The 21,381-nt window shown below is 36.0% G+C and overlaps 1 protein-coding gene across 2 annotated transcripts in view; it reads left to right on the top strand.

The window, feature by feature from the left end:
- Nucleotides 1–21,381, top strand: part of LOC108978976 (F-actin-uncapping protein LRRC16A) — an 80,985-nt gene that overhangs the window by 40,066 nt on the left and 19,538 nt on the right. For both annotated transcript variants that reach the window (XM_018949506.1, XM_018949507.1), the window contains exons 3-5: nucleotides 8,550–8,600; nucleotides 8,713–8,841; nucleotides 8,922–9,005. In XM_018949506.1, coding sequence (XP_018805051.1) covers nucleotides 8,550–8,600; nucleotides 8,713–8,841; nucleotides 8,922–9,005 — 264 coding nt within the window. The remainder of the gene's footprint in view (nucleotides 1–8,549; nucleotides 8,601–8,712; nucleotides 8,842–8,921; nucleotides 9,006–21,381) is intronic.

Raw genomic sequence — 21,381 nt, 5'->3', positions numbered from 1 at the left:
TTTTGATTGTAAAAAAAATTTAATTAGTTGGAAATTCATAAAATTCGAAGAATGAATGAAGTGAAGGCTTTTATATCATGTTATTTGGCGAATGTAGAATCCTGGAAGTTCTGAAGTATTTCCGAACGAGTGATAGAAATTTATCCAGAAAACCTGTTTGATTTTAATTTCGATTTTAATCGGATATCGGTCCTAGCCTACCATCATCTACATTCTGAACCTGTCGCATCTAATTTAAAGGTTACTTTAACAAACAAATATTTTAATCTACCTCTTAAGACTAGTTAGGATATGTTACAAAGAATAAGTAGAAAAGGATTGGACTTCTCTTGAGAGTAAGAATAAGAAATGGAACGACTCGCTTTTGTTATTGTCCATTGTGTATTAATGTTTCTTTTTGCAAAAGGTCCTGCATTTGACTCATAGTCATAGTTCTGTGGAAATTCCAACTAGTTACGTAGTTTGCTTTTTGCCGTTCTCCTCTACTTTAAGGCTGCTTTAATATTATTGTCGCTCGGGTCGAACATTGAATACGAATTCGAGTGAATGAATCATCCGCATTCCCATCAACGACAGTAGCCAGTTAACTGTAGTCTTATTGTTATTTTTACACAAGAGTATTTTTTCAAAGGTTCAATATTTTCCAGTTCAGTGCGCACTTGACGATTAGTGCTTGAAATTTGATTCTAGCCTTTTTTTTATGTATATTCATAAAATTGTCTAAGTCAAGCGCACTGCTGCGCTTTTCATCGAAATTTATTAAGCTCTTTATTGGTTGATAACCTTTGTTTTGTTTTTCTTTGTTCGCTTTTTGACAAATTAATTTTTACCATAATAACTCAATAAAAGCAATGAATTTACATACAAAATTGTAGGAAACATTTTTGTTTCAATTTAAAGGAGATTAAAGATTTAAAAGCTTTCGGGACTTTATCATTTACAAGCATTCATAAAATATTTAACTGCACGCATTCAAATGAATGAACGATACTTAATATTCAAGTGCTTCAATACGCTCGTAGTACATACGATATATCATGCTCTGCGATAAGAAATCGAAGCTCTCTTTTTATTTTAATGATCCGTGCGCTGTTGGCACGCATGTAATTTCTTCATCGTCTGAACTGCGTATATGTCGCACTTCTCATCGTTCCATCAACTGTGGTATTCGCTGCTGCCAATGCGCAAAAGGTTATAAATTTTCCCCAAAACCTTTCTCTCGAATATGGTGCCTCCTCACCATATAACAATACGGGAAAGACAAATACAGTTTGATATTTGTTCGTTGAGAGATGACTTTACATTTCAGTTGCTCAATCCGAAGCAGCACCTGTTGGCAAGATTGATTCTACGTTGGATTTCAAGGCTGATGATATTGTTGGTGTTGATAATAGTTTCCAATAGACGAAATTATCTGCGAGTGTCAACAGCATCGTGCGATGCAAGTCGCGACGCGGTTATTGTTTCTTTGATGACAGAAGATCACACGATAAGAATTATCCTTGTCAAAAGAGTTGGAATCGAACTCCTAGGGGAGTCCTTCAAAATCCTGACGGAACATTTGGTGTTGCTTAACGTCAGCTTACACAGCCTTATAAGCTGTGCGGGGATCCCAAGTAAAGAATTAGATGGAAGCAGTTGTAATTTACTCAATTATTATTGCACTTGACAAAGTATAATGGTTCAGAAGTTAGCATTGTTTCAAAACAGTTTTTTTTTTTACATTCGAAAAGAATTCTCTCCAAATATTTTTAATTAGTAATAAGTCGAGTCGCACTGCAACTACCTTTTAAGTTTTTTAGCTTTTGAGCTACGAAACCTCCTTTTTATGTAGACGCAGAACTAATGAGTTACGCTCAGTGAAAAATTGAATTAATTTTGAAAAATGTTGGCGAAGACTCGAAAAAAATTAATAATATATGTATATATAAATATATACATTTTCATATAATCTTAAAAGTAACTGATAAAAATCATTAAATGCCGGTTATCCGCAATTGAAATGTTATAAGAGAAAAATTAAATATGCGTCATGCATATGAATATGCCAAAACAAAAACACATTTTCGGGCTTGCTTTGAAAAAGCCAGTCTCGAGCGCATAAACTCATGCGGAGAAGCTGATACCCTAACTTTTGGCCAGCTGCCTGCTTTGCTGACAGACATGCGCTTGTTTTGGGGGACCAGCGGGCGCAAGAGAAATAAAATTTTTTTTTACTCTGTTCCATAACATGAAGAGAGCTTTTGAATTTGCAGTGATTTTTGGACTTGCGGAAGTTGTCAAACTGCTGGCAGTCAGCAATTCTTGGTATTTTCCACTTTGAAATGATATAATTTGTGCAAAATAATAATTTGTGCGCTTAAGCAGAAAAAAACGAAGTAAAATAAAATAAAAATAGCGGTATCGTTCTTACTTCGAGTAAATATAATTGTTTAAGTAAATGTTGGAAAAGTGAAATTTAATCAGTGGCAAGTGTAGGCGAAGCGAAAACGAAAATATAAAATTCAATTTGAATTTCTGAAAGCACAGAAGCATTGTTTGTCTTCACGTTGCATGGAGCAGCATTAAGTAGAGAGACAGTAGCAGCGCTGTCGTTATGCCTCATGCATAATTTAAGGCGCAAAAGCGCTGTGAGCGACTGTTGACTGCTATTCTGCGCGGGCCCCACTACAAAGTGTCAACATTCGTGTTCATTCAAAATTCATAAAGTTTTAAGAACGTTGCTTACAACAATTGTTGTCCTCGCGTCGCTTGCAGTGTCGAAAATGGGCAGTGCCATTGATTGTGAGGCAGGTGCTTGAAGAGACGGGCAACTCACTGTCTAGCAAGTAGTTGGCGTTGACGCGCTGAAAGAACTCTTTTTCAAGCAGATAACAGCTTTCAAAATTCATTAACAACATCGACTGCAATGGAATGATGTCAAGTATGAAAGTGAACTAAATAAGATAAATAATTTTCTTCTAGTTTAGTGAATCGAATACAGCACAAGCATGTAGTACATACATTTCAAGCACGAAAATACAAACTGTAAGAGTCTACAAACCACTTTACATTTACGAGGTGTATTCAGAAAATATGGCGACTCTTCAAGTTTCAAGGCTCTGTTCATTCTAAGTTCAAAACATTGTTGTTGCTTACGAATATCATTGTTCGCAGCGTTTTAGAAAGCACTGAGTTTACTCACGCATTGACAGCTGTAGCCTCTTTGAGCAATATCAAACAAAACGGTACTTATAATTAAAATCAAGCAAAAAGAAACAGATTTTTAATACTCACTGACGGTAAAATGAAGAAGTAGTTACTTTGTCGCACGTAAAGTAAAGTAACAGCTCAATTTAAGGTGTAGAAGAGTGAGTTGTTATTTGCATTATTGATTCTTAATGCTTTAGTTATCCTTTGAAAAGCCAAAAGAACCGAATAAAATCAAAATGTCATTACGTCGGAAAAAGACAATGCAACTATACGGTCTCATATGAGCACGACTATAAGGGAATGGGATATAATCCGTTCCCACGACAGTTGGATATAAGTAACCGGAACGAACTCGGATTTTTATCCGGTCAAGGACTATCAACTCCAGCACCATTACTCGAAATTACTTCAGGAATGTTTTCTGCCGCTACAACAACAACAATGACATATTAATTTTTAACTTTGCTGTTTTATATCAAATTCGGATGTTTTTACACAGAATGTATTTATTAGAAACTTGGTTTTTTAGCAACTTTTGCATTTCATATCAATTGGAGGATACTCATTGTACGAGATTTATTTTTCATATCAATATAAGGGTTTCAAATTTCATTGTACACTCTCGTTCTCGTTCACCTAAATGATGTTTGTGACACCTAAAACTAAGCGAGACAGTGGTTCCAAGCCAAACTTGGACATCATTGTAGAAAGTTGTCTTCGTAAGTAAATATTTTAATCAAAGCATTTAAAATAAAACTTGAGACGGCTTTGTTTTTGTTGATCTTCTATTGCCAATTAATGAACCATTTGAAATTTTATATTAAAAAAAAATCTTGCTTAAAATAAAACAATACCCCAATTACAAGCAAGCTAAACTTGGACAATAGAAGTTATTTTTTAATTAAATGCACCCCTGGGGAGTAATTGCAACCACTTCAAGCAAAATATTTCTGTGACTAATGGAACTTTCCTGGTCAGCCATTCTTGAGCCTATTTTCGTGACCGAATTTGAAGCCAATGACGCAATGAATACCATCGATCAACCGCCGTATTCACCAGATTCGGCTCCGTGTAACTAAAATTGCCGCACCGTAGGATCCGTTTTCGAAGACGGAAAAAGTCGTTGTAGTTTATTCTCTATTTAATTTAGCTTGAACATTTTTGAGGTAGAACGCTTCGGTAGTGTCCGACTTTGGCTTGGAGCCAATGTAGTTAAATTTTATCATATCTGTATGGACGACGGTACAAGAGGTTGAATCAAATCCAGTTTAATTAAGTCCTGCATTACAATACACACACATATAACTGCCTATCTATCTACGGTTAGATGAACAAAGACATAATATATTATATGCAACATGCTGCAAAGTAATTAATTAGGCTTTTAATAGAAAAAACGCCCAGAAAAATGGTGTAACATTCTTGTAGACTTCTTTGTTTTATTCCTACGTAATAAGTTTAAATTCGAATTAATCCCATTACGATGAAACAAGAAGTAATAGAAAATAAAGCGAAGTATGAAAAACCTGAGAGTGTTACTGTGACAGACGTTTTGTTCTACGCAAACATTTGCAAAATGATTAACAGTTAATAACAAGCTAACAGAACCACATACCCTCGAATATACATACTTATTTGATTATAGGCTGCGGAGGAAACATTGAAAAACTTAGCACAGTTCAGGGTGCGTCCACTTAAACTACAAAGTGTAGCTATGTAAGACTTATGTCTCGACCAAAGGTAACTGATACCTTATTCAGGACATTAAAAAATAGCAAGTTGTTAGCAAATCAAGCGTTAAATACTTTAATCTCTTGCTGTCGCATATACATCGCTTCAACGCCAGGAGTAGAGACATGTGAACTAAAAAGGGTTAGTCTGAGTGGCCGCATGCGTACGGTCGAATGTACAAGCATTTAATAAAATTTCAATAGTAGTAGCAGAAAATTACGCCATTAAGCAGAAAATGTTTATAGGTATTGGATTTCTGCCAGAGAGGATAAAATAGTTGTTGCGTGCTATAAAACGGATTTAGTGTCGTGCCGCGCAAATGCAAGCTTTATGTACTAAATTTCAAGGAGTTTATAAAAAATTATTGTATAATATTATGTTCACCTGTATATACCATATGTAGATCATGATTACACATGAGTTTTTAAGTTTGGTGCTATATTTTTAACCTTCGAAAGCTTTATTATCGGTTCTATAGAAAGGATACGGGTACTTTGTTGTATTGGTATACCTTCGGATATCGGTTTTCAGAAATATTATATAACATCATGCTTCTTTTCCACAAAAGATTGATTTCCTTTATGCTTAATAAATTGTATTGGTTATTATATTCCTTAAAATCCTTATTTTGATATCCAGAAACATAATGATCGGTCCACATAACAAATTAATAAAAATTTAAAAGTATTTATTTGAGCGACATCAATAAAAGTTAGAGTACATACAACCTCCGTTACTGACAAAGTTACTTCAATAGTTATTTTACAAAAATATAAAACATGGAAATTCAATAAAAAAAATTAAAATTTATATTATATTGAATATTCAGAAGTGAACATATCGGATAAGTTTAATCTTCAATCGATTTTATTACGGAGTTACAAGGCTCCAGAATGTTAATATGCACTGACCCATAAAGTATAAACGATCAAGCTCGTTTTAATTATGCCCGTTTGGCTGTCTGTCAGTCCATTTGTATACGTAGGTCGCTTTTTATATGTCTGAAGTTGGCAACCTCAGTGTTGTAATCACAACTTTGTCGTAAAGTTTGACATTTTTGATGTTATACATACTCACAGTTACTTCAAAGATTCACCTCAGTCCACAAATGGAATTAAATCGCGAAATTTTTTCGTGATTCGTGTAGCATGGTGAATCCGTAGATCACTCCATGAAGAATTTCGTGATCGTTATCTAAAATCAGTTCTTGTTCTCGAAAATATTGATGTACGCAAACTGATACTTCAAGATCGTTACGAGAGCTGTCGTGGGATAGGGACAATTAGTTGGACTAGCACACATTCAATATTGCATGAACATTTGATTGTAGATAAAAACGGGATCCCACACTATTTCTGGATAGCTCAAAATAGGCTCGTGTCGATTGGTCGAGAGAAATGTTTAAAAAAATACGATTACTGTGTTTCGAAAAATGTCGATGACAACGTGACAGATGTTCAAATATGGACTATGGAACAAAAGCAAGCTGAATGTCGCACCCTTATCACCAGAACAGTAAGTTCTGACGGGTGAACAGTAAATTCATAACCATTTGTTTGCCAGTTGTTTTTCAAGAAATCAGGAAAATTAACCACTAAAGATGGATCACGCTTCGCCACGACAATGCTTGCTCTCACACATCGACAGAAACAACTCTTGTTTTGAGCCCTTAAAACATTTGATGAGTAATCCTCCTTGGAGATACCTCCGTAAGAGTGGCTAAAGTGCTTTAAGAATATTTTCAAACGCATGCAAAAGTGTACACATTTTAATGGAATATTTTGAAAAACAATAAAACAATTTTCCATGACTGATATTTGTTTTTGTTCTCTAATTCCGATATATAAAAGGCTACCTATGTATACGCAAAGCAGTCCCTCAGTGTTTAACATATCATTTTCTCCTTAAAGCTGCTCATTTGTCGGAGTCGATATTGGACCACTTTAGGTTATATGTATGTAGCCGCTATAACATACAAACTTATCGGTTAAACAAAAGTTCTTGTATGGAAATCTTTTTTATTTGAATTTAGGATGGATTATTACTCAAGGCAACGGTATACTCTCCAAACAAATTGTTCAGACCGGATTACTATAGAAAGATTACAATGACACCCTTGTATGGAAAACTTTAACTTCAATTTTAACGAAGCTATAATACCCTTCATTACAATTGTAAATTAAAAGTGTAAATTAAAAGTTACAATTGTAATGAAGGGTATTATAGCTTAAGTTAAAGACTTTCTTTGCTTTTTTAATACGCTTTTTTTTAGCTTCACTTGTATGTTTATACCTAGAAGGTGCCATATAAATAAATTTATAAGGCGTAAACCATATTTCTTATTATTGATAATACAGTGCATGTTTTGAAAAATACATTTTTTTTTACTTTTCAGTCAGCATTTTTGAAAAAACAAAAATGCGTTTGCTCTAGAATCAATATTTGAGGACTGCAAAGACGTAGACGTACCATAAATCACCTGTACAGTCATAATTTTTTCCGAAAATTAAATAAATTGAATTTTGTATGTAGATAATAATGTTTAGGATTTTAGAATGGTTATTTTTTTCCAAACAAATACGGAAAAATTAAACTTGGTTTCTACCACTTTTATCAGTAAAATTAACTACGATTAAAATTTTCTTATTTCAGAAATTATCTTCGTTAAAAAAATTCAAGAATGCACTGCTAAAATTTTGAATGAACTTACCTCCGAATTAGGGATGATCGATGTCATAATCGAAAGCTCAACATCGTTGTTCGATATCTATCGAAAACCGAACATCGATGTTGGATCCATCGATAATTTTTACATTAATAATTGACAAAGAAATAAAACACAATATATAACTTCGAAATTTATTAAGCAACAGATCGAATTATTACATATCCCAATATTTTTTATTAATTTGCTGAAGGAAGAGTAATTTTGATAAAGAAGAACCTTTTAATCGGTTTCTTTGTTGATAAAGAGTAGAACCAGCTTTTGAAAACAGTATTTCGGATGGCGTTGATATCGCGATAGTACTCAAATATTTTATCGCTATTTTTTTTTAATTCGGGTAAGTGGAATCGATGACATTATTCCAAACTTAGAGAGGATCTTGTTTAAGATCAGACATTGGATTTTTCAAAAAGTAACTCAACTCTGAAGGCTTTTAGTGATCACTAGACAAAGGCGTGGAGTTTTTGTCATTTACAAGTTTATAATGTTCGCTCCACAAATGAGGTGAGGTGAGGACGTAAGTTAACATCGATGATCGATTCCGTTAACACCGATGTTGCGATATTTTTGGTATGGTAACATGGATGTTGTTGCTTTCAATATCGATGATCATCGAACATCGCTGTTCACCGAGCATCCCTAATCTGACATGATCAATGATCAATTTGCAGCATTATTTTTAAGGTCATCGTGCTCAGTCGGTAACTTAAAGAAAACAAAATTTTTTCTACAAAATCAAGTTCGAATGATCTTAGATATATGGGTTTCACTAGTTTAGTACGTCTTAATCCAAATTCCATAACTCATTTTAAGATTTTAAGCTTTTGCTGATATAGACAACTTTACAAATACCATATATCGAAGCAATTAACAACGTCTCTCTCTTTTCCCTTTGTTGCAGGTTTTCACGCCAGTTCGTATTTATTTGCTAATCGCAAAGGTGCCCACAAAGGTAAGCAACTGTCAAATATAATAGTTTATTTTCTGTAAACTTCCCAATTTGTATTTCCAACACCTTTTTAATGAATTTACGAGCATTTAACTTTGCTTACCGTTTACTTCAGATCGAATGTCACTTTCACTACTTGGACATACAGGCAGTGGAAAGCAAAAAGTCAACACACTTCTCAATCATCACAAATGATCGTCCGTACTCATTTGCAACGAGCTTCGATGCGGGGAGCTTCAGTGCGGTAAGTACAGCTAATAGCCGAGTACAGCTAGAGTATACTCAATTGAAGATTGACTTTTCAATTTGCATTTTTAATTACAGAACGCTGACGTTATACTCACCGATTTGGCATCGGCAATTAAGCACATTTTCCCAACAGTTCCTCTCAAGTACATCATAAGAAAAGTAAGTAAGCGATATAAAGAAGAAATAAGTTTTTGATTTTATACTTACATATATATGTGCGCATGAAGCTTGTGGTGCCCGCTCATAAACTGTTAATTGATGTATAAAAATTAGGTCAAATGACTTTGCAGTGCCGGGTGCAAATGCGTGGAGAAATGTGCATTTATGTAAATGACAATAAGTAATTATTATGCTCGACTCAGGAGTGTGTGCAGTTGCAAGTGTTTGTGCTTCATTATTGGAAACGCAAGTACTAAAGTTATAGCGCTGTGGCTCCCTGAAAGCAATTGTGATTTGCCAATGAAGTAAGTTGAAGTTCACTCGGTAGGCACTTGAACGCCACCTTTTAACGTGGAGCAAGCCCTGTCGAAGCGGCGCGTCAGCTTAAACTCGCGCCAAGCACAAATTGGAATTAGCATTTTCACTTGTTTTTTTCATGCCTTCTTACACTTTCCTTTTCGTCATTATTCGATGGTTATGTTTGCATGTACGTGTAGCTGTTATGTGCAGCATTTACATATGATGCCTCATTGGCATGTACGTCCCGGGTTTAGTGGTCGGAAATGTGCCGGTGTTACTGTCTCAAATTGTGCGTTTATCTACTTGCATGTTGCTCTATGGATCACCCAGAACTCACGACCTAAGGTATACCAAAGCTATATGGTTTGCTTTTGATTATTTTGCTTTGTAATCGTTGTCGACCCAAAGTTCTTATTGAGTTCATACCCGCTGTTTGTAACCTTTTATTAATTCGTTTGAGCGCGTGTGGCAATATTTTTCTGTTAACAAATACACATATACCCATTGCTTCATCAGCACCTTGTAAAATACTCATATTTATTTTCAACTGGTAGCAAATTGTTTATAATTATGTTGATGTAATAACTCGAAAGTGCAGAGTAGAACGTAAGAGGGTTTCGTGAACTGCAACCTTATATATCGTCTTAACACATTTTGGTTAATATTTTGGATATGAAGCCTGTCAGTGCCAGACACACGTTAAAGTATCCCAATCTTTTACGAAAACGACGTTTAGTAGAATTTGTCTCATGCGAGTCGTCCATCCATCTCTGTTAATAATGATAACATACAGAAACGATGCTTTAAAATAATCCGAGAGATAGCAGAGGAACTCAACATGCTTGATCGATCGATGTCACACATTTTGGTTAACGTTTGAGTTAGAAAGCTGGACTCCAACCAAAAGACCTCAAGCGACGTCGAGTACAGTTCGCCAAATAAATGATTGACAATGTAGAGCTGAGGACTCTATGTGCAATCATCAAATGCATCACTCTGGTGACCACACGTGCGTTTATGAATATGACTGCAAAACTTTCTAACAACCCAACGAATGGCGCCCCAAACACTAATCAAAAAAATCCAAATTAGTTGAAGGCACTGATGCCAATCCAGCCGTGGCTTTTAAAAAGTGGAAAACCGGTTGCATAGGCTCAGTAGTCTGTTTTGAAGGCGATAGTAAATATTCGTAAAAATTTATGTTTTTGTCGGCCATGCCGCTGACTTGTTGGTAACGAATCGTATGCACTTTAATTGTGAAACAAATAATGACGAAATAGATTCATATCTTATAGTTAAATACATAAATATTTAAATACACTTAAACGGAAATTGAATAATTTAATTAGTTAGAAAACTATTTAACTTAGATTACTCATCTATGAAAATCGCCAACCACTTCTGCTATTACATAATTATTCCAAAAAAATCTGCATGTAAAGAACCTACTACTGTGTTGTAGGTATTTCATGTGTCTATGCTCACCTCCACTCGTTTGTTGGTCAAATATGAATATGAAGTGTGTGCTTGCACTCACAATTCAGCGCTTTGTGTTGCGAGCATGTGCAGTATGTCGAAGTTTAATTAAAGTTTAATTCAATGTTTTTTTTTTTTTTTTTTGTGTGAAGTTCGTCGACTTTTCACCCATTATGCTAACATGTGCCTACTTACCTACATACTTGTATATACATACATGGCTATTATATACCCAATGTAAGTTAGTCATATCTGCAAGTGTACAACTACTGAACATTATGCCGTTCAGTGGAGCACCAAGCGTATAGCAGGCCACTTTCCATATTTCGTTTTGCTTTTTCGCGTTTTTTTCAGTTCCGCTTAAAGTGGACGCTTTACTGACTAACTCTGTTCTGTTGGCTGACTCTAATAATGAATGCATGTTGTTGTACGCTTCAAATGTTAAACACAAACACACATCTATACATACAAAGGCGGCTTCATTATTGCGTGTACCCGAGGACGTCTATGCAATGCGATGCCTATATATGTATGTACACATGCAAATGCGAATATTTAATATTTGACCCACACGAGAGGAATGTAAATGGCTAAGGCTGATTACTCTTACTTGCTCATACAATTAAATCGCTGAATCTGAACCCAAATGTATTATGGAATATAAAATGAGACTTTTGGAAACAGAATGACTCGTTCATAGTTTTCAACAAAAAATACACGGAGCAGTGTATATAAGCTGAATACGAAGTTTGTACGTCGGAGATCCTGTAAAATATACATATACATACAAAGGGGCATTCGAAAGTAAACGGGACTTAAAAAAAACACAACAAATGTTTTTCTCGGCAAAATCAATTTATTTCATTCAAAATAGTTTCCATCTGCTTCAATACAGCTTTTGCACGGTCCAAAAGCATGTCGAACGAGTGTTTCAGCTCGTTGGCCGGTATGGCCGCCAGTATGCCGGCCCAAGCCGCTTTCCTTTCATGGGCAAATGCATTTTTCCGAAAAGAAAGAAGTCGCACGGTGCCATATTAGGTGAATACGGGGACTGGTCAATGGTAAAAATGTGATTTTTGGTTAAATAATCGGTCACAAGCGTCGATCGATTAGAGCAATTTTTGGTCCTCAGCCAATTTGTGCGGAACAAACCGTGCACGCACCTTTCGTAAGCCCAAATGTTCGGTCAAAATGCTATAAATCTATGTTTTTGAAATGTTCAATTCCATTTCCATGAATTTTAATGATGATTTCGGCTGATTTTTGATGAATTCACGCACAGTTTCGTTGGAATTTCCGGTGACCACAGATTTTGATTGGCCCACATGTTGATGGTCATTTATGTCTTCACGACCACTTTGAAAACGTTGAAACCATTCGCTACGGGATAGGCAATCATCGCCATAAACTTGTTTCATCAATTGAAACATTTCGGTAAAAGTTTTACCAATTTTAAAGCAACATTTAATGTTGGCTATTTGTTCCAAGCTCATTTTCGCACCGATAACACAAACATACTGACATTTAAACGCAATAACCTCACTCCCAATCAATGAAAGGTCGTGAAATTCTCACTGGACAATCGATAAAGAAAGCAGATTCTAACGCACCAGTCGGCATATATGTACATACAGGGTGGCTGATGAATTTTGCTACATTAAGAACTCAAATAATTTTTTTTTTCAGTGTATGGAATTCATTTTTATTTTATTCATGTTAAAGCTCATTCAATTTTATTAAATATAGCTTAATTAGTTTTAAAAATAATGGAATTTAAATGTTTAATTCTGGATAGAAAAACTCTCTCAACATGCTCAAGTAACGGTCTCCAGTAGCCGTAACGGTGTGACCGTTTTCTTCGAAGAAGTAGGGCCCGACAATGCAGCGTGATGAAACTGCACACCACACTGTGACACGAAGTGGATGCAATTCCGTCTCATGGAGTATCTGTGGGTTGGAAGCACTCCATATTCGACAATTTTGTTAGACATTTTCGTTAGACATGAAAAGACAGTTCAAGATGTTTCCAACCTCTTCCACCATTTGAAGCATCTTCTGGCAAAATTCCAAGCGAATCGGCAAGTCTGCAGCGTTCAGTTTGTTGGCCATTTGAATTTTATATGGGAATAAGTCCAAATCTTTGTGCATAATTGACTGTAATGACTGTCTGCTTACACCCATTTGAGCAGATAAGCTTCTTGTCGAAACACGTGGATTGTTTTGTATGGCAGCAGCGATTGCTTCCTCCGTTCGTACTGAAGGGGCTCGATGGTACGGTCTTCTGTTGACCTGTCTCTTATACACATCTAGATGTGTATAAGAGACAGGTCCCATGCTCGGTAAAATTGTTTACAAGTCTCATTATAGTCCATCTGCTAGGAGGATTGCCGYCAAACTTGCGCCTATACTCTTTTTGAACCGAAACTGCGGACTCCAGTGCGTGATAGCGGCGGACAATCCAAATTCTTGTTTCAGTGTCCCAGTTATCCATTTTTGTTAAATGTAAAAGTCAATCTGCAAAATAAAAAAAAAATAATTAACCAGATTCATTAAATAGAAAAAAAGTTATTTAATTTTTTTTTGGTAGCGGCTTTCATCAGCCACCCTGTAGATGGTGCCACCAAGGGGCGCTAGATTCAGAAGGTCCTGTTTACTTTGGAAAGCACCTTGTATAAGAATGATCAACATGACGAGCTGAGTCAAATTAGCCATGTCCCTCTGCCTGTATATACTCGAACTAGTCTCTCAGTTTCTAAGATATCGATATGAAATTTTGCGTACGTCTATTTCTACTCAACCGCCGAAATCGAATCACTATAGCATATACGGACGTAGCCGAAGGCCGGTGAATTGTCCCAAACAGTGACCAAGCCAGAATTGACGACTAGGAAGGCTTTGCTGTGTGATTGGTGGGATTGGAAGGGAATCATCCACTATGAGCTGCTCCCATATGGCCAGACTCTAAATTCTACCATCTGCTGCGAACAACTGGACCGCTTGAAGCAGGCGATCGACCAGAAGCATCCAGAATTGAATACACAGGAAGGGTGTAGTTATCCACCAGGACAACGGCAGACCGCACACTTCGTTGATGACTCGTCAGAAGCTACGGGAGCTTGGATGGGAGGTTATACCCCATCCACCATATAGTTCGGACATAGCGCCAAGTGATTACCACTTGTTTCTGTCCATGGAACGCCCTTGTTCGTGTAAAGTTGATCTCAAAAGAGGCTTGTGAAAAGTAAATGGATGGTATTTTCATGAAATTCGCCATAGATTATTGTCCGAGGCAACAGTGCATTCTCCGAAGAAATTGATCAGATCGGCCCACTATAACAATTAGCTGCAATACAAAATGACCGATCAAAATCAAGTTCTTTTGCATTTTTATACTCTCGCAACAATGTTGCTAAAGAGAGTATTATAGTTTTGTTCACATAACGGTTGTTTGTAAGTCCTAAAACTAAAAGAGTCAGATATAGGGTTATATGTATACACCAAAATGATCAGGGTGACGAGTAGAGTTGAAATCCGGATATCTGTCTGTCCGTCCGTCCATCTGTCCGTCCGTCTGTCGAAGATGGGCAAAATCGGCCCACTGCCACGCCCACAAAATGGCGAAAACCGAAATCCTATAAAGTGTCATAACTAAGCCATAAATAAAGATACTAAAGTGAAATTTGGCAAAAAGGATCGCATTAGGGAGGGGCATATTTGGCCGTAATTTTTTGGAAAAGTGGGCGTGGCCCCGCCCCCTACTAAGTTTTTTGTACATACCTCGAAAACTGCTACAGCTATGTCAACCAAACTCTATAGAGTCGTTTCCTTCAGGCATTTTCATATACAGCTCAAAAATGGAAGAAATCGGATAATAACCACGCCCACCTCCCATACAAAGGTTATGTTGAAAATAACTAAAAGTGCGTTAACCGACTAACGAAAAACGTCAAAAACACTAAATTTTACGGAAGAAATGGCAGAAGGAAGCTGCACACAGGCTTTTTTTTTTAAATTTGAAATGGGCGTGGCGACGCCCACTTATGGACCAAAAACCATATCTCAGGAACTACTCAACCGATTTCAATAAAATTCGGTATGTAATATTTCCTTAACACCCTGATGACATGTACGAAATATGGGTGAAATCGGTTCACAACCACGCCTTCTTCCAATATAACGCTATTTTGAATTCCATCTGATGCCTTCTCTGTATAATATATACATTAGGAACCAATGATGATAGCGGAATAAAACTTTACACAAATACGGTATTTGAGCTGAGATATCCCTTGTGGAAAAATTGTCGTGATCGGACTATAACTTTTCAATGCAATTAAAATAAATGAAAATACAATTCAATACTCAAAGTACACAAATTGATCTAATCTAATTAATTTACAGCAAAATAAAAAAATATGTAAATGACGGATAATGAAATCTCGATTATCACTTTATCATGCGAGAGTATAAAATGTTCGGTGACACCCGAACTTAACCCCTCCTTACTTGTTAATATTAAATGTTGCTGCAATTTTGATATTTATTATTAAAATTATTATAAATATAAGATGGTAAGAAAATGAAGAGAAAAATGCTTCTATACATTGTAATATGGAGCTTAAATGTGCAGATTTTTTGCACTCTTAGTAGAACCTTTTATATTAAAATTCAACTATCTAGTGGACTAAAGTCCTTTGTATCGTCTATCCTGAAATCACCACTTCTATAACACAATGTTCTCATATTTGTTATAAGAAAGATAATAGTTTAACGCCGTATCAAATGGTTTTCTTATTTTCCTGTCTTTTTAATTCGACATTCTGACAGTTACATGATAAATCACTCCATGACCACGAAGTACTGACTTTTATAGAACCTGTCTTTAATATTTGCCTCTGTCTTGTACACATATCTCTCATACATTGAAAGCGCAATTAAAAGTTCTGAAAAATTTCGAGTTTATACTTGGACGTGTTTATTTCTCATAGTTTTATAGATAGTTTTATAAATCTTGATTAAAAAACAATTTTTTTTAATGAGATCCGTTTACCGCGACTTCGTCCTCCTGAGGTCTCAATAACTCTATGTAATAGCGATTGTTAACAGCTTTTTCCTTTTCATGTGAGTCGATGAAAATTATTCCATGGCCATCCTAAAATTTTCGCGGTTTGACGGTTCATCCTTATTATGATTTAAGAGCTCCAAACCATCGTAAAGAGGGAGTAGAGAAATTATCAATTGATACTAAATAAACAAAGCTACAGCTCAGAGGTGCCCATGGAGAAATGTCAAAGGGTGTCTGCGGTTGACTTTCTGTCGGCATCCAAGCTGGCCTTATACCATGCTCCAAACAGTGTTTAGACACAGCAATCGGATGGTCGATTGCGAACTTGTTCGACACCCACATTGTACATTGTAATCGGTCTTATCGTGAATTTCGGCAACCTGACCAATTTGGTTGTTTTGATTTAGTGGCATTGAAAAACTTTGTAAACGTATCAAGCCAATTATACGACTGTTTTAACTTAATCATTTTTCATTCTATATCGCGCATATTCCTTTGATCGAGTCGGTATTAGCTGCATAGACTGTGCAGATAACAATTTTCGGATGTAGTGGTATATTTTAAGGAATAATGGATTAAACAAAAATGTATGATTGAAATTTATTCTGAAATTGATTTAGATGTTGACTATTTGCTATTGGAAGAATTATATTATTTTATTCAAATACATACACTTTCTCGTTGTTTTCTTTTTTTTAAACCATTCAGTTTGTAAGGATTTTTGGTCTTACTGCTCCAAAAGCGTCACATTTATTTAGATAATAGGCCTTAGTTCATATAAAAAAGTTTTTATAATCAAATAAATAGTTATTAAAGTATGCTAACATTTCATTGAAAGTTGTTCCCAACTAACAATTTTTTGAACAAATTTCATGGATTCGCATAAAAAAATATCATTTACAATTATGGAAAGTTTTTGAATATGGGAGATTTTTCCTATGTGAAGTTCACGATAAGAGAAACATCAATTTGTGAATTTTTCTATGGGGAATATTTACTATTTTTTCAGCCCAGCCATTATATTCGCTTTTGAACCATTAGCCTGTAGGGAATTTGAAAAACAATTTACGAATGGTTGCTAAACCAGTCTTCCTAAAGTATTCGACAACTGTGGAACTATATCAATTTGCATGTTAAAGTTTGGGTCTGCTGTTACAGAGAACTTTATGAATATACATGTAACCAAATAATTTTACAAGTCTACAATTAAAAATTATGATAGCGATTTATTACATTTAACATCCAATGAATCATGACTTACTAGTCAAGCGCCAAAAACATATACCATTATCATAAACCTTTTACATACACTACCTCCATCAAATATGCTTGTATGTATGTATATAGTATAATGTAAGTAAGTATATAGAATTAATTGTGGAAAACACTTTAATAACTTTTCATTTGCGGCTGATAACAAAAATAAAAGCATTTATGAAAAACAAAACGCTCCTGACACATTGTTAAGCCGACAAGCAGACGAGCTGTCAACGAGATATTTTACACCGCATAAGAAAACAATTGGCAATTGTTTTACAGCAAACACTACCGCATCGTGTGAGCAGAACTAGGCGGTGAAGAGCATCAAGAGAAAACAAACGCTTTACTCAAAGTGCATGCAAGGGCACAAAGGCATAGTTAGTAAGCAAAATGAGCTTTGAAGCGTTTGCTGCTCAAACAAATCTGCCACACATGGAACAAAAACAAGCGCAAACAACAATGAACACTGCACAAAGGCACAATGGCTCGAAGGTGATACTGCAAACACAGCGCGCCCTAAGTATGCACTCCCCCGGCGGCAAGCGTGCACTGCCTCCAACCTCGCACCGAAAAGACTGTGCTTCTTGAATGCTGACGACTTGATTTTTAGCACATTTGCTGGTTTCACTTTGTCAAACTGTTTCCTCTGGCCTCTTTCTCTCACTTCCTTTTCGCTCTTTGGGCTGCTTTAACGGTGGCAGTCGTGACGACACAACGGTTAATAAATTAAAAATAGAAATAATAGTAATAATGTTGATGTTAATAATAGTAAATGTTCATAAACCAAAAAATGTGCGCATAAAATTGCAGCAAGCACGCAGCGCAGCACGCAAGTTGCATGTGCTTCTGTGCATGCCACCATGTACTTTCGTGATTTGTTGCGCTCGGTTGGCGCTTGCGGTGGCGTTGTTGCTGGCATTGTCGGTGGCTCTGTCTACCTCCACTTGCCGCTTGGATTGTCTGCAGTAATTTGCGGTTGAGTGAACAATTACTAAGTTCACAAATTGTTAGCTATTAATTGTTTTAATTGTTGTTGCCTTTTTCCAACACATTCATATTCAATTAGTAGCAATTGTCGAATTTAATTATTTTATTATTTAGCTTTTTAAATTAAATGAGCTACTTGTTGTAGCTAGTATGCTTTAGCATGGCAAATATCAACATCTCCCGAGTGGAAATTTAGGGCGATACTTGACAGTTAGGAAAACTATTAAGTGTAGTGGGAAAGAAAGAAATAATTGATTAAACGAAATTTCTAGAGTTTATAGTTATATATTTAAGCATCATTTACAAATTTTTTTGGATACGGAATGATATTCCGCCTTTGGGAAGCAATTGCCCGATGCCTCTCGCATGTGCATTTGTCGGACGCGGGCAGGATGCAGGTCGCAATTTCTATCGGAAACAAAAAATTTAAAGAGATTCATATTTTTTAATAATTTATCTTCTAGTTAAACTAAAAAAATCTAAAAAAGAGTGCAAAATTTTAGAATTTTTTTTTAAATTGAAAAAAAGTTTATGTTGTTTAAAAATATGTTCAACTTGACTTTCTTAGTTTTTTTAGTTTAACTAGAAGATAATTTAATGCAAAAAGATAGTAAACTTCGGTCTAATTCCATACGATGTTTAATTTTTTTTCTATCCTGCCAGCCAATTAAGAAGAATCGTAAAAATGAAAAACCGAGAAATCGCGCGTCAAAGTTTTCGCATTCTCCCCAATCGCTCATATGTCTGCTAGACGCTCGGTCACTATTTTCCTTCTAGCTTCGAAAATATTTAAAATTTTCATCTAAAACTTTAAGGACATATTCTTAGATTATTTTTAAAGAGATTTTAGCAAAAAATAATCGATTTTTTGTAGCTTCTAAATCAGGCTTCCCCCTTAAACAAATTTTTCTCTCTGACCTTTCCTACAATGTTCTAAACTCATGTAATATCCCTAATAATAAATATGTGACTTTGATAAGGTTCTTGAAAGCTTCTTATGAAAATTCATTGTTAGAACTTTTTGGACATAGCTCTTTAACTACCTTAACTTTAACCAATAATATATAAATATCGGCTTCAGAATCCAATAATCATGTAGTATATTGTATTAGAAGGTCTCATTTGGTTAAGGGTTGGGCCATAAATTTCCAAAAAACAAAAAATACTATTTTTTCTTAAAGTATCCTGTAGGGTCATAAAAAACAATTCAGTTGTTGTAATAGTAAAAAAGTAATAATTTTCTTTGAAATCCCCATTATTCATCCAGTAATCGCCATCTTCTATTGAAATGTCAATTTACCTGTTTAATAAACACTGAAATAGAGAAGTATGATTATTTATCCATGTTCCCTGAATTAATTGTTAAAGTTAGACAAAGAATTTACAGACACGCGTTTGGACGTTGCCTTAAATTATAAATTCAGTCTCTTTGGAGATGCAAAACATACCATCTTCGTTTTGCCATTCTCTGAACCCTGCTTTCTTAAGAGAAAAAACAAAGGTAAAGAGTTGAACTCGATTCAAAGAATAATTTTTTGAAATATCTTTCTTTAGGTGCCCTATCGAAGATGGAAAATTTTCGGCATATTTTACTATCAGTAAAGTTCTGCGAAAGATTTATGTACGATGAGCTGTACGAGATATACGACGACATTGACATAGTTCAGCGAATTAAAAGACAGCGGCTACGCTGGCTAGGTCATGTTGTCCGGATGGACGAAAACACTCCAGCTCTGAAAGTATTCGACGCAGTACCCGCCGGGGGAAGCAGAGGAAGAGGAAGACCTCCACTCCGTTGGAGGACCAAGTGGAGAAGGACCTGGCTTCACTTGGAATATCTAATTGGCGCCACGTAGCGAAAAGAAGAAACGACTGGCGCGCTGTTGTTAACTAGCGGTTTCACCATGCGCCAAATCTTGAAAAAGACCCGTGGAAGAAAAATCGATACACACCACCTCTTCGTCGGTTTCAAAGCTGCTTTCCACACCACGAAAAGGAGATGCCTTTATGCCGCGATGTCTGAATTTGGTATCCCCGCAAAACTAAKACGGCTGGGTAAGCTGACGTTGAGCAACACCAAAAGCTCCGTCGGAATCGGGAAGGACCTCTCCGAGCCTGGAAATCGAATGCAGGATAACTCTAGCCAACAGGTGCTACTTCGGACTGAGTAGGCAATTGAGAAGCAAAGTCCTCCCACGAAAAACAAAAACCAAACTCTATAAGTCACTCATAACTCGTGTGCAGAGGCCTGGACGATAACAACAACCGGCGGGGGAAGCACAGGAAGAGGAAGACCTCCACTCCGTTGGAAGGGCCAGGTGGAGAAGGACCTAACTAGGCTTGGAATATGCAATTGGCGCCACGTAGCGAAAAGAAGAAACAACTGGCGCGCGGTTGTTAACTCGGCTATAATCGCGTAGGCGGTGTCTACGCCAATTAAGAAGAAGAAGTACGTAGAAGATGTGTGCACCCAATGCCAATGCCAATATTGGTTTGCAAAATTCTGTTCAGATTTTGAGGATGCACCACGTCTTGGAAGGCCTCTTAAAGATGATGTGGATAAAAGAAAATCGTTGGTCGATGTAAATCGCCGAATAATAACTCGAAAGATTGCTGAAATATTAAATTTTTCGAATGTCGAATGCAACTAGCACAATAAAAAATAATAAAAACAAAAACAAAATTACTTCGTGAATGTCCAAAATACTTACATTTTTAAATAATTAATACAATATGTGAAGTTTCCGAATTCACACCTGTCAACACTCGACGTTCATTCTATGCAAGTTCGTAAGTATACTATATATTTGTTAGACAAAAGAGCAACAAAAATTGTTGCACTCTCCGGTTTGTTGCCACTTTTCTTGTCTGAAGTACTCGTGGGAGGTCATTTGCCACTTCGTACGCCCAAAACTGTACAAATAACATACCACCGAGCCTTCGCAATATCTGTACGATTGTTTATTCATATGTATGTATGCACATATGAGGAAAACTTGGGTTATCTCAAAAGTTTGCCGGTAGTTTTTCACCAATGTTCTTGCCCTGTGACTTTTCATGCGCACAAACGCGAATATAAATATGTTCGCACATACATGTAATGTGTTCGTATATACATATGTAAAAAGTATGTGTGTTATAGATCAAGTCGCGCCAACTTGACTGAGGAAAACAAAGCTATATTTAAATAAAAACTCAAACCAAGCAAAGTTTGTCTGCCCCGTTGGCGGTAGATGTGTGTGCACGCATGAAGTACATATGTACTTACATCCATCTAGCTTTTCTTAC

Source organism: Bactrocera latifrons, unplaced genomic scaffold (genome assembly GCF_001853355.1).
Source record: "Bactrocera latifrons isolate USDA-ARS-PBARC rearing strain unplaced genomic scaffold, ASM185335v1 scaffold_13, whole genome shotgun sequence".
Taxonomy (NCBI): Eukaryota; Metazoa; Arthropoda; class Insecta; order Diptera; family Tephritidae; genus Bactrocera; species Bactrocera latifrons.
This window is presented reverse-complemented; position numbering and strand designations above follow the sequence as displayed.